Genomic DNA, 24,454 nt, shown 5'->3' with positions numbered 1-24,454 from the left:
CATAGGGAATTTGACATAAGACAATAGTTGACACAAAGTGAACTAGTTTGTTGGGTCTGTAAGCAAGCTGATCTGCATGGACTTGTAGGAGAAGCAAAAAAGTGAGAAACACCTGAATCTTGCATGTGTTGCTGCTACCAATGAGGAATCTAAATAGACTCATCTTGTTGCGAAGGAGATTGAGTGGCCTTCGGTACTTGCAATGTACCTGTCTATGAAAGGAACTCTCTCTCACCAAGGCAAATCCTCCTCGTTTGAAGAAGCCTCCGCCTTTGATGATTGATCAGCCCTAGAAGACTTCGGAGGGGAGGCTAAAGGGGTGGAAGTATGCGGTGAAGTAGTAGTATTAGTCGCATCCATCAAAGGTGGTAGGAAAGCCGAAGTAGAGGATGGAGGAGGAGGGAGGAGTTGAAGAGGAAGAAGGGGTGCTAAGAGGCAACTTGAAAGGAAGTAGAGGAACAAAAAACGGGGGAGGATCAGTTGATGATGAAGACTCACCTGGAATAGAACCATCAATAGGATTCTTGAAGGTCCAAAGATCACATCCTTGCTCACCTCAAGCTTTTGTGTTGTCGAGTCGTAGAGTCAATAGCCCTTCATGATAGTGCTATAGCCAAAGAATATGAGATTCCAAGACTTTGAGTTAAGCTTCATCTTCTTGTCCACACGGATAAACGCATCACATCCAAAGATGCGGATGTGAGATAGGGAGGGCTTTCAACCAAAGAAAGCCTCGTAGGGAGTCATGTCCTATAATGCAGAAGTCGGGGAACGATTGCATATGCGAATCGTAGTAGTCATCGCCTCTGCCCAAAGGGTATGAGGAAGACCCTGATGTTGCAACATTGATCGCGCCATCTCTAGCATGGTCCGATTCATACACTCCACCACACCATTCTCTGAAGGTGTGTTCGGATGGATATACTCCACCCGAATGTTGTGATCCTTGCAAATTTGAGAAAAGAGGTTAGAAGTAAACTCTTCATCATGATCTGCTTATACGCCACGAACTTTGAAGGTAGTTTGTCTCCACAAATATCTCCCACTTGCAGAAATGGGAGTATGCCTCGCTTTTGTGCTCCAGAAAATAAGGCCACACATAACAACTAAAGTTGTCTATAACCAACATCAAATACTTGGCCTTCCCAAGGGAGGTTGTGCCCATACGTCCGCAAAGGTTAGTATGAACCAAGTCAAGTGGAGTAAAAGCTCTTCGGGTGGCAACCTGGGGATGAGGCTGTTTACGTTGCTTGCCTTGCAAGAGCTAGGACACAAAGTGTGAATAGGAGGGAAATCAGGAAGTCCCTCCACCATCTTCTTTCGGGAAGCTTGATATAAAGTGTTAAAATTTAGATGACCATAACGAGCATGCCAAAGCAGTCCAAGCTTGTGGGAAGACCTCTTGGCTAAGGCTGTGAGCGTGTAAAGCCCACCCTCTTGAGATCTTGTCCAGAGAACGGCACCTGTAGAAGCGTCCTCCACTATCACCGCATCCTATATAAATACCACACACATACCAAGTCGTGTAAGACTATGAATAGACAATAGTTTAAAACCTTAATTTTGGACATAGCAAACTTTGGCCGAAGAAGATTGCTTGTCTGGCAACAAAGGAATAGTTCCCACTCCTTGAACGGAAATGATAAGAGTTGCCACCAATGGTTATTGTGCCCCCTCTAGCACTCAAATCCTGAAGCCAATCCTGTATGTAGGTCATGTGAGAAGAGACCTCACTATCAGTAAGCCAAGGTTTCTCCTGAGTGGAAGCAGCAAGGGCTGTGTCCTCCTCTGTAAATACACATACCAAGTCCCACTGTCATCACTAAGATATCCTTCATATTCTTCAAATCCTTCTCCTTTGGCTTCAAATGGGGGTACTTTTGCCAACACTTCGCTTTGGGATGAGTGCCCTTTCCATAGTGTGGGCACTTGGGCTTCTTCTCCTTCTTCTCATCCTTCTTGTCCTCTTTCTTCTTGTCCTTGGCCCATGCCGCCTTCTTCTTCCCTCCACCTGTACCCGTAGTAAATGCCTTTGGTGGAGCAAAAACCATTGGCCCCAACCTCTTTGAGTTGCTCGTCATACTCTAAGACAAGTGATGAAAGCTCTTTCCATAACAGTGTCTCCGGAGTCCTTGATGTGATAAGGTTGGAGTAGAAGACACCCAACTAAGGAGATGGCAGCTGAGTGAGAAGGATCATAGGCATGTCTTCAAAGGATATCATTCGACCAAGAGAGGCAAACTCACCTCTCATGTCCTCCGTCTTCGTGACGTGCTCCTTCATAGAGGAGGAATCATTAAGATGGAGCATTTGCAACTTCTTCTCAAGGAAAATCTTGTGGACAAATGTCTTGTGTTGATACAAAGATGCAAGCTTCTTCCACACTTCCCTTGCATTCTTCAACTTGTGAACATACATAAGGACAGAATCCTGCAAACTCATAAAGAGAAAGGATCGGGCTTGAGAGTTGAGCCAATCCCACAAGGCTGCTTGGTCCATAGAAGTCCCATCTATTGGATCCTCCTTAGGATGGGGGATGGAATTTGAAATAAGAGCCCAAAGATCGAAGGTGTTGAGTATGTACTCCACCTTACATGACCACAACAAATAGTTCGAACAATTGAGTTGGTCTTCTTTGGGTAATGAAGGTAAGTCAGGCACTTGCATCGAGGGTATCAAGGATGGCATCTTCACTTTAGATGGAGCCTTCTATGATAGATGAATAGAAGGGGAACGGGTGTGAATAGGGGACTCCTCTTGCCGACTATAATCACAATAATTGCATCGCTTCTCTAAAGAGTGTCTAGAAAGAATCTTCTCCTCTGACTCATCAAAGCTCATGAACTGGTAAAAGACATCTTTGATCCTGCAATCACCCAAAAAGCTGTGTTTATCAAAGGAAGTTGTCGCCTGCACTAGGGGGTTGTTGCCTATGCCAGAGAGTTAGAGTCTGTACTAGAAAGTGCCGCTGTCAAAACGCAAATTTGCGTTTGTTGCAAAATGCAAAAAGCTAGAGCCACCTGATGTTTGGACAAGGTCGACTAGTCCTAGATGATATCACTTGGTCTCCAGAAGGGTCGATTAGGCTCTGGACCACTTGTATGCACTATAAATGTAGACTGAAAATCTGCATTTTGAAGAATTGGGTTGCTCCTTTGCAATGAAAACTTGCTCTTTTGCAAGAAATCTCTAGATTTTGTTCTCACTTAGGCAATGATACCATGTGAGAGTGCTCAACGAAAGAGAAACACGAACACACACACACACACACACACACACACACACATATATATGTATGTATGTATGTATGTATGTATGTATGTATGTATGTAGAGAGAGAGAGAGAGAGAGAGAGAGAGACAGAGAGACAGAGAGAGGAATCAGAAGATGAAGGAAGAATACTGTATTGATTGAAGAAGAATGTTGATACGATGATGATGGACTGATCAATCCTTGCATGCAGCCCAAAGCGTCAATGAGTGTACCAAATTAGGCTGATGACGATGGCAGCACCGAGCATGGAGAGTTGGAGTGTCGGAGTGTGCACTTGCAAACAGAAGACTGAAGATTGAAGAGTGTGTGTGTCTGCCAAGTGGGGGGGATTGGCTATAAATAGCAATAAATGCCTAAATCTGGCTGACCTGCACTAGTAGGTGCCAAAAAAGATGGCCAACCAACATTTAATGCTGGTCACTGAAGAAAAATGCTAGATAAAGTAGGGGAGACTGTGGACAAATCCTAGTTGACAATGACAATGTCTTGTAGGTGTAGGTAGACTGTGGAAAGTAGAACTAGCCTAGGAATGTGTTGGGATAAAGGCCCGTTTAGCCTTCCGTGTATAGTACACGCACATTATTTAGCTGTACATGTGAATGCACCCTTACATGTCCTAAGTATAAATACATTTTATTCTTTGTGTACCAACATATCGTTGGTACACTCGTATCAGATAGTACTTTCACTCTACTCTCTCTCACACCAGCCATCACACTCTCATGCTCACTCCTCCTTGAACTTCTGCACATCCACAGCTGAGCTCTAGCAACTGGTATCAGAGCATAGAGTGCACACTTCCTGTGATCAAAGGTAGCTCGCAAACACCTCGAGGCAAAAGGAAGTTAGCCGAGCAAGAGTCTTGGGCTGTTAGCTCAGAGCGGGGCTGCAAATGAATTGCACATGACAGTCAATAGGTGTTAGCCACCCAACCAAGTTCGTTGTGTGTGACCAAGCAACAGGGCAGCAGTTGTTGCAACAATCGAGCGACAGGGCACAAGTTGGCAGACGACGCACGCAGCAAGGACCATCGTGGTCACTAGTCGGCAATTCGTCACGAGGACCAGGCGCTGGCAGGTGGCGACCAGGCGCCAGTAGGTGATGACCAGGCATGACAGCCGTCACATGACGGGGCAGGGTCAACGGAAACCCTGCCTGGTTAGTTTTTTTTAAAATAATTTTTTTTCTTTAATCTTTTCAATTACCACTTGTCTTGGCGAGGGTTCACGCATTAGAGGCACAAATCTTAGATTTGTGCAAATTCGAGCCTGAAAATTTGGGGCTTTTCCCAGATTTGACCTCGTCTATGCCTGGCAGTGATATTCAAGTCCAAAATTGCAGACATTGCGTATGTTGACCTTAATTAAATTGGGGAGTTTACCAAATTTATCAAAATTTTGCTCTTTTGAGTAAAATTTCTTGACATTGGATTCCAAAAAATTGGGGCTTTTCATGTATTGATAAAATTTTGCTCAGTTGGGTCAGATTGGCTTATATTTATGCAATTTTGGGCCTGGAATTTTGGGGGTTTGTGCAGAATTTGGTAAATTTCTGCATTTTTACTTATGTGGTGGCTGGTTCATGTACAAATAGCAGAGATTTATTACTGTTTGAGGAAGGACAGCAGTGTGTTTGCTGGTTCAGCTTGTGCTTTTGTATTTCGGGGGCATTTACTCTTGTATTCGTGATAAAATGGCTGCAACTTCTTCTAGTTCAGACATCAAGAGTTTGATGGAAATCAAACGGTTTGATGGTCATGGCTTTGACCTTTGGAAAAACCATATGCAGGGCATTTTGTTCCTAAAGGATTGTGAGGATGCTTTGCAGGAAGATAAACCCACACTAATGTCTGATGCATTAAGATGGGTGTCACTGATGACATTTTGATAGACATTAAGGGTTCAGATACAGGTTATGCAATATGGGAGAAGCTAAAAACTACCTATGAGATCACCACACCTGTTAATCAGGTGCATTTAATGCGCAAGCTGGTAAATATGCGATTGGATGAGTCAAAGCCTGTAGCTGAGCACTTGAGTGCATTTACAAGGATTTTAAATCAGCTCAAGGATGCAAATTTGGACTTTGATGATAAATTGAGGGCGATCTTTTTGATCATGACATTGCCTAACTTTTGGGAGACCTTGGTGGTTTTTCTCAGCAATAATCCCAATCTCTCATATGATGGGGTGAGAGGCTCAATCTTGAATGAAAAAATTAGATGTGTGTCTAGTGGAGAAGGCAACAACTCAGCTTATAATGTAAGAGGTAGGGCTGAAAAGAAAAATGCAAATGCAAGATAGAGAAACATGAGCAAGAGCAAAGAAAAGGAAAAGAGTGACATTACTTGTTATCACTTTGATTGGGAAGGGCCACAAGAAACCTGATTGCAGGTATTACAAGAAGGAACAAGAGAGAAAGAAGAATATAGGAGATAAAAAGGAGGATAAGACAGATGCATCTAAGGCAGCCAAAGGCAAGGAAAAGGCCAATGTGGCCTCTAGTGTGATCATAGAGGAGCTTTCAAATACAGAGGCTGATGTATTATGTGCAATTGATTATGATGCCCTTGTATGTCACATGTAGGATATGCAGATTACCAAGGCTGATGTGATTGATGTACTTTTGTTAGTTGATAATGGTGTCACTCAGACTTGGATTGTAGACTCTAGTACCTCTTTCCATGTAACTCCTTGCTTGGAGTGTTTTGCTATGTTCAATGCAGGTAGTTATGGAAAGGTGTATCTTGGAAATAACCATGCTTGCAGCATTGATGGAATTGGCAATGTACACTTGTCTTTAGACAATGGTCAAGAGCTTGTGTTGAAATATGTTAGATATGTGCTTGGCATTAAAAAGAGTTCACTATTTGTTGGTCAGCTTGACTTGCATGGCTACACCACACTGTTTAGTGGTGGTCTGTGGAAAATGAAAAAGGGTTCCATGCTGATTGTAAAAGGAACCAAGAAGGGCACTTTGTATTGTTTGCACTGTAAAGCCTTGAATGGCAAGTTTCTTGCAATTGCTGAAATTTGCAGTCACTTGGAGTTATGGCATAAGAGATTAGGCCATATGAGCCAGAAAGGACTTGATGTCCTTACCTCTCTGAAGAGGGTTGATGGAAAAGGATCTAAACTTGACTTTTGTAATGAGTGTCAGTTTGGAAAGCAAAGAAAAATTTCCTTTTACTTTGGTGTCTCTCGTAAGTTCAATGTCTTGGACTAAGTGCATTCTGATGTATGTAGTATGCCTGTGAAAAAGAAAAGTCAAGTGTTTGCTGTTTTTAAAACTTTTCATGTATTTGTAACCACTCAGACAGGTGAAAAGCTGAAATGCTTGAGAACGGATAAAGGGGGTGAGTTCACATCAATTGAATTCAAGTTCTTTTGTGACTTGCATGGTATTAAGAGGGAGCTTACAGCCCCTTACAACCCTTCTTCAAATGGGGTGGCTGAGAGATATAATAGGACTTTATGTGAAAGAGTGCAGTGCATGCTGTCCACTGCTAATCTCCCTCATGAATTTTGGGGAGAGGCACTCAAAACCATGGTTCACATTTGCAACCGCTCTCCAAACAGGTCCTTAAATAATAGCATCCCTGAGGAGGTTTGGTTTGGCAAATCGGCCTCATATAACCATTTACGCATATTTGGATGTGATGCTTTTGTGCACGTTAGAGATGAGCTGAGGAACAAACTTGACCCAAAATCCACCAAAGGCATCTTCATGGGCTATGGTGATGAGGGTGAATTTGGCTACAAAGTGTGGTTACCTTAGTCCAAGAAAATTATTTGCAGTCGTAATGTTGTGTTTAATGAGGCAAAATTACTGAAAGGTACTTTAGCCTCAAATGAAGATATGAAAAAGGTCAAATCTCAAAGTTTGCAGCCACCTATTACTTCAGAAAATGAGCCTCATGGTGCTGCACCATAGGCTGAAATTGATGATCAGCCGGTTATTTTTGAGCCAGATGATGATGGACAGCAAATAGGAGCACAAGGAGGTCATGGACAACAAGATAGACTTGCTGATTATGAAAATGGAGGTGCTGGTAATGAAAATGAATGTGCTGTACAGCATGAACACCATGCTGAAAATGGTTTACAACAGCCAATAAATGCTGAAAATAATATACCTCCAGATGTAGACCCAATTCCTGAAAATGTTGATCATTGGGTATGTAGGTCTCCACGGGTAAGAAAGCAACCACATAGGTTTGACCCCTCCTTGCATTATGTGATGCTTACAGATGAGGGCGAGTCTCTTACATACAAAGAGTCCAAGTCATGTAAATTCAGGAGTAAGTGGGAGCTAGCTATGCAGGAAGAGATTAAATCTCTATATGCAAATGATACTTGGGATCTTGTGTCATTGCCCAAGGGAAGGAAGGCTCTTCCAAACAAATGGGCGGACAAAGTAAAGACAATTGATGGGAAACCCAAGTACAAGGCAAGACTGGTTGCCAAAGGGTATGCACAGAAGGAAAGGATTGACTTCCAAGAGGTCTTCTCACCTGTTGTGGAGATGACTACTCTACGTGTGCTTTTTGCTCTCATTGCTGTATTGGACTTAGAGTTGTACCAAATGGATGTAAAAATAGCTTTCTTGCATGGTGACATTGATGAGGAAATCTACATGAAACAGTGTGAGGGCTTTGTAGTTCCTGGAAAAGAACATATGGTGTGTAAACTAAAATGCAGCCATGCACACTTGGGGCAGCCAAGACTTGTTTTTCACGATGCAGGCAGGCAGCACCAGATGGTGATACATCCTCCATGGCTTCTTGCTCCCATCCCCCCTAGACCACTCTGAGAGTCTTGTACACTTGATATATCTGTGACTCTGCATCAGCTCCAGCTAGTTTGTTGAGCATGAGCACTTTCTTGTATTCAGGTTTCTTTTGAATTAATATAATTAGCCACACTTTATTTACAAAAAAAAAAAACAAAACGCAACCTGTATGGGCTGAAGCAAGCACCACGGCAGTGGCACAAAAAGTTTGACACTTTTATGCTATCTCATGGGTTTACATGCAGCCATGCAAATCATTGTTTGTACATGAAAAAGGATACAAATTGCAGCCCCATCATATTTTTTTTGTATGTGGATGATATGTTGCTAGCTAGGAAAAGAAAGACTAGCTTGGATGCTCTCAAAAATCAGTTGAAATTAGTTTTCTCCATGAAAGATTTGGGGAATGCATACCATATTTTGGACATGAGGATTCGCAGAGATAGAATGCAGAAATTGCTGTTTTTATCTCAAGAAAAGTATATTGAAAATGTATTGGACAGATTTAACACGGCTGAAGCTAAGCCTTTTGGGGTACCCTTACCTCCTTATCTTAAGCTTAGTGAAGCTAATAGCCCAAAAGATGACGTGGAAGCAAATGCTGTGAAGGGAGTCCCCTATGCATCAACTTGTGGCTCTCTTATGTATGCTATGGTTGCTACTTGTCTAGACATTGCTCATGCAGTGGGAGTTGTTAGCAGGTTTATGTCAAATCCTGGCAAAACACATCGGGAAATTGATCTTAAGCTTAGTAAAGCTAACAGCCCAAAAGATGACGTGGAAGCAAATGCTGTGAAAGGAGTCCCCTATGCATCAGCTTGTGGCTCTCTTATGTATGCTATGATTGTTACTTATCTAGACATTGCTCATACAGTGGGAGTTGTTAGCAAGTTTATGTCAAATCCTAGCAAAACACGTTGGGAGACTGTCAAGTGTATTCTTAGATATCTCAAGGGTACACAAAGAAAGTGTATTTGCTATGGGTAGGGTGCACTTAGTTTGCATGGTTATTGTGATGCAGACATGGCATGTAACTTGGACACTCAGAGGTCCACTGGTGGGTATATCTTTACAGTTGCTGGTGGGGCTATTTCTTGGTGTTCCAGGTTGCAGAACATCGTTGCACTGAGTGCCATTGAAGCTGAATACATATCAGCTACTGAAGCTTCTAAGGAAGCTATATGGTTGAGTAGACTTGTAGAGGAACTCAACATGTCTATGGGTACTGCAGTTTTGGGATGTGATAGCTAGAGTGCTGTGTATCTAGCTAAAAATGCCATGTATCATTCACATACAAAACATATAGATGTGCGATATCACTTTATCAGACAAATTTTGGAAGATGGTCAAATCACATTGACCAAGATCAAAACACAAGACAACCCTGCAGATGTTCTCACTAAAAGTCTAAGCAAAGCTCAACATGAGCATTGCATATGACTAGTGGGAGTCGGTTAGAGGTTCACTTTGGACCTTTAAGTGGGAGGTTGTTGGGATAAAGACCCATTTAACCTTCCATGTATAGTACACGCACATTATTTAGCTGTACATGTGAATGCACCCTTACGTGCCCTAAGTATAAATACACTTTATTCTTTGTGTACCAACATATCGTTGGTACACTCATATCAGATATTACTTTCACTCTGCTCTCTCTCTCACCAGCCATCACACTCTCACGCTCACTCCTCCTTGAACTTTTGCACATCCACAGTTGAGCTCCAAAAGGAATGCAGATAGGAAGCTGACAAATAAAGAAAATGCACCTAAACTGCAAGAGCTATGTCTTTGTCAAACTCTGACAAGAGTTCACAATAAGACTGACATAACTAACGTAGGTAGGCTAACAAGTGGACCGAAGAACACTATTGTAGTAGCGATTGCTGGTAATATAGCTTGGTACATTTGGACTATGAGGTGAAGCCATGATACAGACCTTCAAAAACAGTCTTTGGAGGATTTAGACAGAGATCATGCACACTCTCCGCAGGAGCTGAGAGAGGATGGAGGGTGGCTTTGAGAGGATGAGGAGTAGGGAGACCTTCTTGCAGACCTGGGATTGCCCCTTGGATGGTTTGGCATTATAGCCCACCAGATTGGTTGTTCACACAACCATTGTATTTGTGATGTATTTAGGTACTCTTTATAGAGTTCCTTGCCATTTGTATTTTACTGAATCAGGTGGATTTTCTCCAATGTGTTAATAATAGGATTTTCTTTTCTTAGAAATAAAAATGTATACCATAGGCTGGTTGAAGACAAAAGATGCATCATAAAGAAAGCTACAAAGATGTGCTCATGCAGAGCTGTGGTCATAGCAATGGCAAGACAAATTGCTTCAGTTATGGAGTCCACAATTCATTATTAGGGAAAATATGTTGGTCTAGAAAATGTCAGATTGGTGGCCTCCTGACAAGGGCACCTCATGGTCATACTGATCGCAGTAGCTTATTGTTGTGACAAGTGGCTTCTATGATACCTACAGATGTCATCTGGGACAAGTTCCTTTGTAGGCTTTTTGTTTGCATGATCCCACTTAGTAGGACAAGTTGCTTCATCTGTTTGCAATGTGCATGATCCCCTTGCCGTTTCTGCTTAAAATAGAAATTAATGGCTGTAGAGTATATCATAGTGTTTTATTGCTCGTATTGTGGCATAGTAGCTTACTTGGTTGGTGTTCGAATATCATTTGTTCACCATGCGTTGCCAATTGACTGAGGCAAATTTGGCTAAGGGTAGTTTGAAGTACTACATGTCTAGGTGACCTGCATGTGGAATCTTGCTATACATTGATGAGTACTTAGATTTCTAAGATGCCCTTCTGGGGTGAAATGTCTCTGTGGAGACTCTTGGTGGGAGATGCTGCTAGGATTAGCAAAGAAGATTAGTTGAAGACTCTGCATATTTGATACTTGAATGGAGGCTTTTTTATCTAACAGAACACTCTAATGGAGACTAGTTTGCATCTTATTCAAGTCTCACCTAGTGGCCTATATGATGTTGTTCTCAGGCTGTAACTCAGCAGGGTGTGAAGCCCAAAAATTTGATGTTTACTTAAATTCCTAGAGGTCCTCTGGAAGAGAAGTAGGTTCCCAATTCATTTTTCTGTTGGAGGATTTATGGCACGTTTAGTTCACAAGGATACCTTTGTTTAGTCTCATTGGGAATGCCCTTGCATGCAGCAAGTCTTTAGGTATTGCTCCTATGGAAACTTCTTTCCTTGGGAGCAGCCTGATTTCCAAAGAAAAGATGTGCTATGGATTCAGGTTCCACTAAAATGATGGAGGAGCCTCGTTTTGAGGTTTACTGCTGTTATTCACATGGGACATACAAGGGTCCATGGCATACATGTTGCCAGGAGGTACAGCTGACTATTTTATTCTACAGCAACTACTATTACGACAAAAAGGAGAATGTGGGAGGGAGAAAGCATGGGTGAGTGTTTTATCATTTTTTTCAAAACAAGACTAACCATATGTTTGCATTTGTAAATGGTTGTGATGCAACAAACACAAAGCAAAGATGAGTAAAAGGTATGTCTGGCAGCTGATGGCATTTGCTCTATGTAAATTGGGTGGCAATGCTGTCTATGCAAATTCTAAAGATTCTGAATGATCTCTGTAACTACATTAGACTACACAATATGCTTTCTTTTAACCCCCAGTTTCTGTTCAGTATTGATAACAGATTGTGACATATAATCTGCCAGTTCTTGTTACCAGGGGTACTTGAATTGCCTGCCAGTTGCTGGGACCTGATTGCTGTACTTGAAACAACCTTGTGCTTTCAGTCGATTCATCACCCTGCAATTGCAATTGAAATGAAAAATGTTTCAAGGATGTATAGTGACACAAAAGTCATTTGCACTTATTAAAAGGTATGCACTTGAATATTGATGGCTACCTTCATAATGAATAGATACTCGAATAGCGAGAGGAACAAATTTGGTTCCTTCCCTTCAAATATATGAACCTGTCATTTTGACTATAGAGAAAATTAGTCATAATCTTTATGGATGTGTGATCGTGTGCAAGCAGTTCAAATGCATCTTGTATAGGAAGCTAGCAATATCTTTCAGCTTGTTGAAAAGTTAATCATGTGGGGATGCATTACATACATTGTACAGGTGCATTATGCAGCTGACATTGGTTTGTCATGATAAACACTTCATGTTGTATACACTAAGAAGTGAGGGTCTTCATCACAGTTGTCTTGTGTAAATTCAGGAAACCTTATGAATGCCAAGGTGACCAAGCTTCGGTAATACTGAAGATAAAAGAAGGTAATAATTTGTCACAGGGATGAGGTAAGAATGTTCAGTTTTGAGATGGATGATGATTTGAGAGACTACTTCACTTCAGCTAGCTGAAGCCCATTTCAAACATCAGTTATCAGACAGACATCCCAAATTGAAATGATGGCTGCTTGACATGTAAATAATGGTAGGGGTTGTCTTGGACGAGTCTGAAGGGAAAATTTGTTGCACAGGACGTATAACACCACACAATATTTCTCTCAAATGCAGTAGAAGGTAGATCAAGCGAGGATATCTCACCTCAATTTTTTTCCCTTGCAAAGAGCTTGCCATAACATTGGTATGTTGCAGGGTTGTTTTTCTTGTGTCCTGTTGCAAATAATGATTGTTATGGGGACTAGTACACATTCATCATTAGATTTTCATGTTGGTATTTGCTTGTGTATGTTATCTTTAGGCTTTGTCAGACATTTTTTGGTAAAGTGAAATTACCATAGTAACTTGGCGTCCAAACCATGAGAACACAAGATGATTGTTGCTTTTGTCTTCTAAATACGAGTATAGTATGACGTAGGCATTATTGCTGTAAAATTTTCCATGTTCTCTTGGAGGGATACTGTCTTTCATCAGCCCATGTACACACCAAACCTGGATTGCATAGAGTAGATTAATAAAGTGAACTCGTCAATCACATGATTTTGTTTCATGTGTGTTAGACTTGACCTGAAGCTTGCCATCGTTGTTTAGAAGGAGATTTTGCTTCTTTGCCTGGCTTTCCTTGGTCAAGCCTTGGACATTAAGACCTTTGTGCCTCAATACAGCTGTGGTGCACCAAACTAGAGCTTTAGCATCTGTGTATAGTTGTCGATGCCCTATGAAACCATTCACTGCATACATACCTCCAACCCTTGCCTGCTCAGTAGTAGGAGCTGGCCAAGCTTCAAATTTTGACCTGAATTCTGGAGGCTCCAGGTTCTCTATGGTACAAGTAAGATGAGCTCGATGTGGGTGCTTGCAGTTTGCAATCATCTCCTGTATGGAACAGCTATTTAGGATGGAAGCCACGAGTTTGCCATGACTTCTGAAATTTGCACCCTAGTCTGTGAAGATGTCTCCTTACCTCTGCAATTAAAACCGCTTGTTTTCTTTCTTCAAGAGATGCATCCAGGCCAGCCCATGTAAACCATTCATCACCACTTTGGAGCACATAACATTTGTTTGAACACAGTTTTTGCTTCTGCAAAGACTTTCTTCCCACTTCTTTTGCCTGGGTTTCATGGATACTTGACAATTGCATCGTAGGGCAAAGGTTTTAAAATTGATAAAACAAGTTTTTGGAACTCTGTTTCTGCATGTTCTTATGTTTAAAGCCGTTTGAAAAGCAGTAACTTGCATAAACAAATCTGTTTGCTACAATGGAAACTTCTTACCAAAAGAGCATTGGTTCACTAGTTTCAGTTTCAAAGCTGCCTTGATCATCATCCATTCTCCGGAAAAGAGGAGCATATCCACCAAAAAGACCCCAGAAATCTCCATTATCATCAGACACCAATCTGCCATCCTCTGAAGAACCCAACGCACAGAAAGTTGCATGTCTACTCAATGTGTGAATGTATAACATGGCAAAGGCTACTTTTGAAGGTTATAATTACCAACTATCGCAATGGGACGCTTCTCTCTAAGAATATTCATGTTCAAGTACTGGACAACATCCAAAGCTTTTGCCCGCTCATAGTCGTCTGTGTTGGAACCATTGAATTGGAAGATCTTAGAAAGAGTAACAAGTATAAACACACTGTCATGTGTAAGTGAAGATCGAGCAAATAGAACCTGCAGAACACATTCAAAAGTGCCTTGAGTAGAATGAACACAGATCCATGTTAAGGATTAGTGAGCCATTGCACTGCAGGCTATCATCCTACCTCTTTGACGCGGACCACATGTCGCCCTTTGCACATGAACAACCGTGCATCATGTGGACCTCTGACAGTCAATGGAAGGTCATTTTCCTCGAATGCAACGAAGCAAGGATAGAAATAAGAGAGAAACCTGTCTGTTTCAAAGCCTTGCACTTCTTTATATTGCAATCCTTGAGCTCCAAGGCTCATGCATAATTCCACAGCCTTGACAGCTGCTGCTGTTGCCTCTTTCTGATGCATCAACATATTCAATACTTTACTCAAACAAACACAAACTTGCAAGTTTGAGAGGATCATTAATGAGTAGCAAATGAAGTAATCTAATGAAGTTTGTAATGTTCACATCCCACGTTACCAGTACGACCTGTGTGGTGAAGCACTCACCTGAGGAGTCCTTTTTCCGAGCCAGTAGTGGATATGGTATTGGAAGACACCATTCTTTGTTGTTTGAGTCTGGACAAGCCACAAAAGACAATGAAGGCTGAAGTTAAGTTAGGATGCCAGGATGCTGTCACACGATGACACTGTATAACCAAGCTGTCGCAAGCCAATGTAATAAGAAAATTGTAGGAAGGTAGATAGCTAAATGGGCTAAGTTTTTAAAGGTTGGATGGCTTTTGTTACAAGGTGAACCAGCAGAAACCCTTTGGCATAATAATGAAGTAATGAATGCATTAAAAGGGCTGCCACATACTGCAAACTACTAATTATGAGTGGATTTATTAAAAGTTAGCCTTGTTGAAGAGAGAGGAGAATCACAAAATAAATAAAATACAGAACAAATTGTTGCTTAGTAAAGAGACTGGTATTTCAAAACTAGTTTGTTGTTGAGAGGTGTACATGCAAAACAACGTATGAATGCTTGGAATTGAAGCAGCCAGATTGTGTCGTTGCCACTGCTTTTGAATTTTCGATTCTCCAGACGTCTATGCCACTGATAATGAAAACGCTAAGGAAAGCCTAAATGTTACTGTAATCAAGCACACCTACCGCTGAAGCTCACATTAAGCAAAAACCGATTATAGTTAATTCCAAAGAAAGGATACGTCCTGTGACCAACCCCTTGAAATGCACGATCCAAAGCCTTCCAGGCCATGTTTTGCTGGCTTGCTGGAGTGTTGTTCCGTTAGTTGTTCAAAACAATACGTCAGCTCTGCTCTGCTACTGCTATATTCTCAGAAATTGTACCTCTTAACACTGATGTCAGTCCTATTAATGATATTCTTTTCCTGAGTTGTGCTGCTCCTGCTGTTGCCTGCAAATCAGAGAGATGTCTTCACAACAAATGACTGCTCTGGTCACTGCTTCTGGTCAGCTGGTCACTCCATTGAGAAGTTTCAAAGGATAGTACGCAGCTCAGGCAACTGTGGGTAGCTGCGGCATCGTGCAGCTGATCATGGTTTGTTTTGGTTGAAGGGGGTTGGTGGTTGACGCACATGCGAGACCCACTTGAGCAAATGAAAAGCACAGTCCGAGAGAGAGAGAGAGAGAGAGAGAGAGAGCCTCTGTGTGTGTGTGTGTGTGTGTGTGATAACCTCCTTGCTGGGCCCGGCTGGCCACGGACACAAATATACGTAAGCTGCTGCTGCTGCCGCATATGAGAGAGAGAGAGAGAGAGAGAGAGAGCCTCTGTGTGTATGTGTGATACCCTCCTTGCTGAACCCGGACCACGGGAGCACACAATTTTACGTAATCTGCTGCTGCCGCATGAGAGAGAGAGAGATTGATGAACAAATTAAGAATCTTTCACCGCCCATCAATCATCGGTGTAGGGCGGTTGACCTTTTTGTGATAGCACAGTGAGATCAGTATCAGTCTGTTGAGTGTTGTGTACTGTATTCCAACACTCTCAGGAACCCCATGCCCTTCTCTGCAGCATGCATGTGCATGTTCTTGTCGGGCAAATTCCATGCCCAACGTGGGCTTTGAGTTGATGTGACTTATGTTACTACTCACGCTTCTCTATCTTGTGCAGATCAGAAGGATCACATGGATTGTCATTTTCATCTGAACGCTGCTAGAGTGACAAAAGGTGAAAATCCACACCTTTTTCACACTAAAGTGGTTATCTCTGTTTGCAATTCGCTGCCTATCCTACTCGGTGTACATCGCTTTTTTAAACCTTGGATAAGACACGTCTCCGAATGCCCACAAGGGGGATCCTTTTTGCTTTTTCCCAGCAGACGAATCGCAAAGCTTAATCACACTAGACTGGCCTCCTCAATAACCCAATCAAGGAGGAAGTCCCAACCGAGTGCTCGAGTGGGCAAAAGGCCAAACTTACAAGAACACCCCAAACATGATTGGAACCCACAACCTCATAATTATGCGCTCAAATGTTAATTGTTGGATCATCACCTTCGAGACTGCGTGAAGAACTTTTGAAATTAGATTCTATCCTTACATTTAGTGTGCTTGAACATTTTGCTTGATCAATGCAATCTTGATTCTAAGCATTTTGCTTGATCAATGTAATCTCCGTCCTAATTTGGTTCACTGGTGACATAATTTTTGCTCTTAAAGTTTACCTCAAATCAAGTCTTTTTTTCACTGTGCTTGGCTAATAAGACCATGTATATAAATGGCTAATCAAGCAATCATGAGCATAGCTTGGCTTGTGACAACTAGTTACCACAAAATACTAGCTAACACACACAAATTGATTTGTGATTTGAATGGAGATTTATATCAAATTACCGTAAATATCATTTCTTGGGAAATGGAATGAAGCAAAGCAATGCTTTCAAAATACATTTTACAGGTGATCTAATGTCGTGTTTTTTGTTAACAATATTTGTGCTCGGTCTTAGACAATAACTTCTCAAGGTTAAATGTGGAATTACGGTTTAGGGTGGTGAAATATGAAATTAAATAGCACAAAAAGATGTAGCCTAGAAACTCAATATATGTCAAAACCAATTGTCCCTTTGTATTGAGACAAACTCTTTTAAATTCTCACAACTTACAATCGCTAGAATAAGTTGCCATAATTTATTTTATTGATTCACATCGATGTAACCTTTTATTTATCAATCTCTTTTTGTTCAAGCTTTCCATAATAGATTATGTTGTACTTAAAGTCCATTTAGCCAGTGTAAGTACATGAAACTTGGTATTGAATTTGTGTCTAGTTCAATTAACAAGTAAATTAGTGTTGTCCAATATTATCACCTTCACTGTTGTTGGGGTGTGAAGGGGTTGAGGGAGAGGGATGTGACTACTCTCGTACTCTGCATTTGCATGGTTTTGCTAAAACTTTGATAATGGAATAATGTCCTCTTTCACTTTTATCATTTTTCTTTGGATTATATGCTAATGTCAATTCCAATTTAATTCTCAATCTATAGAAGAATTCTCTAGCTTCATAGGCATCAAGCTCTCCTCTATTTGCAATAGTGACTTTCTCAACAGATCCATACTTGCAAAATACATCCTCTAGATGAAACTTGCAAACTGTATTGGTGGTTTTTTGTTTTCAAAGCTTAGCCTTCAACTTGGTTAGTTAGGTCCTCTCATGCAAGCACTATGTATGTCATTCGCCACAAACCTAAAGGCATAGTTACAAGATCAACAACCCACTCATAATGCATAGAAAGGAGATATGTAGGATGCAAACCGTCTCTGTGCCTCACTGAAGAGTACATTTGGCACGTCTTGCAAGACTCCACAAAGTGAGATACATCCCTATACATAGCCTTCCACCAATAATGCTCCTTATCTTCTCAAAAGTTGTCCTTACGTCCTTGTGACTAACTCATAATCTTTCATGAAAGTCTTTCATAATCTACAATTGCATAGCCCTATCACAAACTACCCATAGCGGGGAAAATTTATTCTTCTTTGGATGCTTTCACCAAAAAGCATTCTTCAAGAAATAACCATACTCTTACCTTCTGATTCTTTTAGATTTTGCAACTGTCCATTTATCTCTTTCAACCAAGGTGATCAAATATTGGCCAATCTATAACCATTCACATTCGTACATTCTTTTGCAAAAGCCTCCAATGAAGATACATGACACTCATAATCAACAAAAGTGGGTGAAATTTCAACCTCATCATCATCTAATAACAAACTTTATTCATTTTCATACATGGCTTTGGATAATATGCTTGCCACTAGATTCATATTTTGTGCAATATGTCAAAACTCTAGATTCATTGATTTGATGTATGCAATCCATCTTAACATAGCTCTATCGCAAGTCGAACAACTGGTAAACATTCCTAATAGGGGCAAACCATGTGTCACCACTATCATTAGTGCTCCAATGAGATATACTTTATCATACTTTAGGATTGTCACAATTCCCCATAACTCTCTCTTTACATGCAAATATATTTTGTCTCTCATTCAATACCTTTGCTCCAAACCTGATTGCATATGTGTTATCCTAATCATCACTTGTCCAATAGACCAAACAAGTGATATTAATTGGATTAGTATCAACAATAATAATAATAGGTCTTTCACCTATGTAATCTACTTTTCGTAGAGTAGGAGCAATCCTCAATAACTTCTTCAATTTTCTCATGGCCTTCATGTGTTTCATGTCCCAATAGAGCTTCTAACCCTTTCTCAACAACTAGTGTAGATCATCTGCAATATTAGCAATGTGGAGTATCCAAATCAAGTAAAACAAAAAAGTATCTAAAAACCTTCTCACTTCAAACAAAAAATTAGAACAAGTCTCTTCAATCTTTTCTATGGCATCCACTTTCATTGGGGATGGCCTTTTTCCATAAGGTCCACATATATGACCAACTATCAATACTTTATTCACTCCAAAAATTGTTTTTTGACTTGAAAGTGTCAGATTTACTTCTTTAAGCATGGTCCATATCCTTTCACAGTTGAGAACATGAGTTGCTATAAACTTTTTGCATCCCCGTTTATCCACTTCCACATCCTTCTCTTCTTCTACACACCCTTTTATGGGTACATCATCTAGGAAAGGCATAGTCAAATGTGGAATATAATCTCTGAGCACTTTGTTCATGGCATTCATCCCTATACCATAACCTATGATGGCTCTCCAACAGACTATCTCTTTCTTTTGATAATATCTATAATCTCCTCATGAAACTCCCTCTTGGCAGCAATGCCAAGTATTTCTCTCATAGTAAATCTAACTTTACTATTCAAGATGCACAACTGTAAAGTCTTCTTTAGATATGTGGTAGTCTCTATATTAGAATGCAACTTGTAACTTGGTGGTTTGCCTTTCAACTTTTGATCCTATTTTTTTCCCCTTTTCTCTTTTTGAACATCCTCCATGACATGTTTTGGTGTAGACTTAGTAGGAGGTGTAGACTACTCGCACTGAGTCTTGCCACCCCCTCCAGTTACCCTATTTGAAGTCTCTAGATTGTATATTCCCTTTTTCTTGTCTTCAACAATAACATTTGTGTTATGTGTCTTTGCCAAACATGCATAAATTAATAAGAGTCCACACGTGAATCCCATCTAGTCTTTTCCTTGATATTCCTCCCTACATTATTTTACTTTGTTTTAGGGATCTTCCCCTTATCCACACTTAGCATGGCATGAGTCCAAATTTTAGCTTTCCTCCCTAAACTAGCAATACTGTTTGAAGCTTCTATAGAAGGCACTATTTGTGATTGCCTTAGGATTGGCTCTATTCATGTGATGAGCTGGCAATAGCCATATGCATAGTGAATCTCTCCCTTCTTCTTTATCTTTTCACTAATTTAGAAACAACTTCCTAGACATCATTCCACTTTGTCTTAAGACCTTGCTTTTTTGTATCATCTTCCAAGGGTTTTTCCAATTTAATCTAGTAATGGCAGATCTACAACCTACAAGAATAAAATACTCTTCTCTATCTCTAGAGTAAGTCCATTGGTCATAACATTATTTCAATTCCCTCTACAAGTTTGGAGTAGAAAGCCCTTTGGTAGATTTTGCAATCCACTGAAGAAAAGATCTTTTTGTAACTTTGTCAACATCTTCAATGTATATCCATCTTTTAGGGCTATCGTCAAGTCAACCCAGGTCCATTAGGGGTCCATCCACGCTCTATATAAATTGCATTGGTTTGAGTTCATAGCGCATAAGCCACAACGTGTTAAAATATTGCAATATCTCATTAGCTAGAACACTGGCCATGCCTAAAACCGTTGGGGTCTTGAGAATATGATTTGATATATGAGAGATAAGAAATTGTAAGAAACTAAAGTAAGCAAGAGAAATCAAACTAAATCCTATATTACTAGCAAAGATCTTTTGCTTTAATATCTGTACAACATTACTATCACTTTCAGATTTACAATCCTATGGCCAAGATAGTACCTCAGCTAAGTAATACTTCTAAGTCAATAGTTCAGACCCACACACTTTAGTCCAAAAATCTTTTAGTGACTGTATTATGTAAATCTCCACATAAACAATGCAAATAGGACCTCAAAATAGCCCTAGTATAATCCTATGATACACTTGAAACAAAATAGCTGAAAGAACTATAAATTTCCTAAGCAAAAAGCTTCATAATCCTTGTATTTTCAGCATAAAATCTCTACATATTCACCTATATTAATAGAAAAAGAGAGATCCAAATCTATCCACCACAAAAACCCTCTCTTCAGGTAAATTCCATATTCATGAATTTGGGAATCTTTGGATTCCCATTTTCAAATAGTTAAAAAGTGAAGCTTGAATAACCTATTCATAAGTATTGCAAACCCCTTTCATATGACACTCATTGGAAAACACTTTTCAAATGGAAGCTGCAGAGCTATTGAACATAAAATTTGGAGCAATAGTTTTCAAGTTATGATAAAAATAAAGTTTTGACCATGAGTCCCAAATTTATGGGAGATTTCCAAACCCACAAATATTATGTTGATACTCAACATGCAAGATATAGTACCTGAATCAATGCAAAATCCTTTGCAAACTTTAATCGTAGCACTTCAATCCTACAAATCCATATATAATAGCAATATCACAGTCCTCAATCTCCCCTAGGTCTATATCAAAAATCCTACGTTTGGCCTTGCTAAGTTTCTTATGTTTGATTTCCCACAAAGATCATGTGATTGATTGGACTTCTTGCTATGATTTTTTTCCCTAGCTAAAGGTGTAAGGAATAGTCCAATTGCACCACAACCACTTAGATGTCCAAAAAGGGGTAAATGACATATTTTGTGTTAACTAACATGTGAAATAACTTTAAAACTCCTAAATACAACACTAGTAGATTAAGTACAACTCTCATGAACATTGACAGACACATCCCATAGACATACACATGAAATTCTAGAATGAATAGAGATATTATAAGGTTTCAACCCATAGACACAAAGTGTCATGGCCCAGTTTAGTTTTCCTTATGGTATAGTGAAGAGTTTGGGCAATATTTTTCCTTATGATACAAACTAAAAAACAAGTGTGATTAGAGTACACATGAGCAATGTCATGTGGGTTGTTTAGCTTGAATGGTATAAAAGGTAGAGTGTCATGTATAGAGAAACTATACAACCTTTTGTAATATAAATTGAGTATTCTTTCTTATTTAAGCTCCTGCAAAGTGTATGGACTACCCTTGTTTCCCAATGCTTCCAATATTCCTCAATATCCTCATGCAACATTTGACATGATACTTTCTATTGCCAACAAATGGTCATGACTACCCTTGTTGCCCAATGAGTGCCCAATGCTTCCAATATTCCTCAATAACCTCATGCAATATTTGACATGATGCTTAGTATTGCCATCAAACAGTCAGTGACTACCCTTGTTGCCCAATTCCAATACTCCTCACCATCGTCATGCAATATTTGACATGATGCTTACTATTGGGCTAAGTCATGATATGCAAACCTTTAAAAAAAGTAATTATCATTGTGCAAAATAAGTGCTAGCACTTCTCACTGTTTGAAATGATATCACACATGTATCTCTATGTTCAATTGTGCTAGCTATGTTGTTGAATGATTTGCTCCATCACATGGCCCTTAGAGATGACATGGTCTCAAAGTAGATCACCTTTAACTTGTCTCCACATGCATCTTACCCTAGTAGAACAAAGTTATTATTCACAATGTTTTTTATTTGTTAACAAGGACATATGATGTTTATAGAAAAGATGTTGTGGTAGAAGAGAAATATGATTTATCATTGCTTTACAAATGTTGTTTTGGTCAATAGTTTATGGTTAATCACAATCAGTGTAGTATTCTATGTGCACTAAGTTCACCCATCTTGTGAATCTTTGTCATATTCACGAATCAGCCATCAAATTGAGTCAATATCCCCTCATCTCCATATGGTGGGGTAGGGGAAAGGTCATGATTGGTCTCATATCAAGGATGGGGTTCTTGAGGTGGCGAGTTTAAGACAAGGATGAAGAAGGCTACATTTTCAAGAAATATGTAAGAACTCCTCTTGCTTCTACTTATCCAATGGATGAAGAATGTGGTGGGGTTTAAGATAGGGATAAAGAAGGTCGTCCCATATGAGGCATCTTCAAGCAAGCTATAAGAACTCCTCTTGCTTCTACTCCATCCAATGGATGTAACACCGCCAAGCATGGTGGTCCTACTACCCTGATGGGGAATGAGTTCTTCCTTCTTTTTTGCTTAGTCCTAGCCATGTAGAAACAAAATGATATTTTTATAAGCTAATATTAATTTACATGGGGTTAAGGTCTTAAAATTCAAAGGAAACTTTTAGTAGTTTAAAGTACCTACAATTATTTTTAGCTTAAAATAGGCAAAGTTGAAAAGTCCTAAGCCAAAATATTGACATCAATACAACAACAATCCAACATGAGCCTTCTCTCCCTCGAGTAGGTCATCATTCTTGATGATGACATGCTACCACACCCTTCTTCCAATCATCTCCCTTTAAAGTTATTTATGCCTCCCCCATTACTCCTATTGTGTATTGTAGAAGAAACATTTCCTCATTTATTTGGCCAACTTAGTCATGAAAACGATGGATGAGCATCTCAACTTATGCATTTCTCTCTACATTTTCACCTCCATAATGTGTAGTCAAGATATATATTCTCTTCTCTTGATAGTAGTATTTTTTATTCCTTAAGTATTAAACTTACATAGAAAAGACTTGTTCTCAAAACAATGTAGCCCATTCCATGTAAAATACATGCTAAGATAAAAAGCATAATGTGAGTAAAATAGAAAAGGTATTAAATTAACTTCACATACCATGTGTTGTGTTACATTGACTTTAGCCCAAGGTGTAACAAGGTGTGACCCAAGATACATTTGTGCTTGATTAGGACTTCCCAAAATGTTGTGTGATTCATGGCATTTTTAATATTTTTATTGAAAAATTCCCTCTAAAAGTTTTCCCGTGTGATTCTCAGCATATTCCTCATAAACTTTGTGATCTATGGTAATTGGAGAAACCTTCTTTCAATGTTCTCATAATTAATTATTACTTTTTCTAGTGTGACCACCTGGGAATCAAATTTCTTTGGTTTCACATATAGAAATTTTGCACCAGACATCATACAAAACTCCAAACATAGTATTAAAGCATTACTTTGTCTTTTCCTTCACATACATTTAGTTGTTTCCGAGGGTCCTCTTGCATGCCCATGTAGGCATAATCTAAATGGAAGATCAATAACTTGTCAATGATCCCTAACACTACATGCATGTTATAAGAGGGTGCTAGAGGCACATGTACCAATCAATGAGTGGTGTTAGAGGCACGTGTTAGATGTAGATGTACTATCTCATAAGAAAAAAAAAGGAAGAGTGTACCACTCAACAAAGCTGTATAATGATGTACTTGGCTCTTAGATCAATGAAAGTAATGAGAGAAATTACCATGGTGTGTACTTGTTTTTAAATAACCCATAGATTTCCTTTAGCTATAGTTCAATCCATGTTTTCTAAAATGGTATCAAAGCCTCCTTCTCAAGGCTTTTAGGTTGTGGGAGTGTTCATTTTTGTGGGTGGATCTTGAGAGGTTCAAGATTTTGAATCTTCTCCTATCAAAGCAAGTTGAAGCTTAGATATTGAAGACCATAGCAAAGGGTCGCAAAGTTTCATGGCACTTGAAGGGGATACATTCAAGATAGGCATCATGGTAGAGGTTTGCATATGACTTGAAGTGTAAAAGAGGGACTTTAATGACTATATCTGGGAGCCTTTGGAAGGGCTAAAGGGAATTGTATGTTGGGGGGGAAGATTATTGACGTGGGAAAATTTGGCACAAAAAA

General features: G+C 39.8%; 1 protein-coding gene and 1 long non-coding RNA gene across 3 annotated transcripts in view; one reads left to right on the top strand and one right to left on the bottom strand.

The window, feature by feature from the left end:
- Positions 1 to 12,817, top strand: part of LOC148008930 (uncharacterized) — a 30,207-nt gene extending 17,390 nt beyond the window's left edge. Inside the window, exons 2-3 of the long non-coding RNA XR_015689884.1 lie at positions 11,787 to 11,941; positions 12,291 to 12,817. This is a non-coding gene — a long non-coding RNA (uncharacterized LOC148008930). The remainder of the gene's footprint in view (positions 1 to 11,786; positions 11,942 to 12,290) is intronic.
- Positions 1 to 15,981, bottom strand: part of LOC148008929 (villin-4-like) — a 72,855-nt gene extending 56,874 nt beyond the window's left edge. The window contains exons 1-13 of one of the 2 annotated variants that reach the window (XM_087673904.1): positions 15,285 to 15,981; positions 15,079 to 15,172; positions 14,623 to 14,691; positions 14,242 to 14,469; positions 13,972 to 14,149; positions 13,750 to 13,882; positions 13,440 to 13,602; positions 13,219 to 13,351; positions 13,043 to 13,140; positions 12,812 to 12,967; positions 12,620 to 12,688; positions 11,968 to 12,036; positions 11,802 to 11,867 (exon numbers count right to left, since the gene is read on the bottom strand). In XM_087673904.1, the coding sequence (XP_087530030.1) occupies positions 11,802 to 11,867; positions 11,968 to 12,036; positions 12,620 to 12,688; positions 12,812 to 12,967; positions 13,043 to 13,140; positions 13,219 to 13,351; positions 13,440 to 13,602; positions 13,750 to 13,882; positions 13,972 to 14,149; positions 14,242 to 14,469; positions 14,623 to 14,691; positions 15,079 to 15,172; positions 15,285 to 15,334 (1,506 nt within the window). In that variant the 5' untranslated portion in view covers positions 15,335 to 15,981. Of the gene's footprint in view, positions 1 to 11,783; positions 11,868 to 11,967; positions 12,037 to 12,619; positions 12,689 to 12,811; positions 12,968 to 13,042; positions 13,141 to 13,218; positions 13,352 to 13,439; positions 13,603 to 13,749; positions 13,883 to 13,971; positions 14,150 to 14,241; positions 14,470 to 14,622; positions 14,692 to 15,078; positions 15,173 to 15,284 lie in introns of both variants that reach the window. The other variant, XM_087673903.1, reaches the window with a different exon arrangement.
- Between the last annotated feature and the right edge of the window lie 8,473 nt (positions 15,982 to 24,454).

This window comes from Lygodium microphyllum, unplaced genomic scaffold, assembly GCF_053477565.2.
Source record: "Lygodium microphyllum isolate KBCC unplaced genomic scaffold, Lygodium_microphyllum_v1.1.10 scaffold_45, whole genome shotgun sequence".
Taxonomy (NCBI): Eukaryota; Viridiplantae; Streptophyta; class Polypodiopsida; order Schizaeales; family Lygodiaceae; genus Lygodium; species Lygodium microphyllum.
Note: the sequence above shows the minus strand (reverse complement) of the source record. Positions and strands in the feature narration are given on the sequence as shown.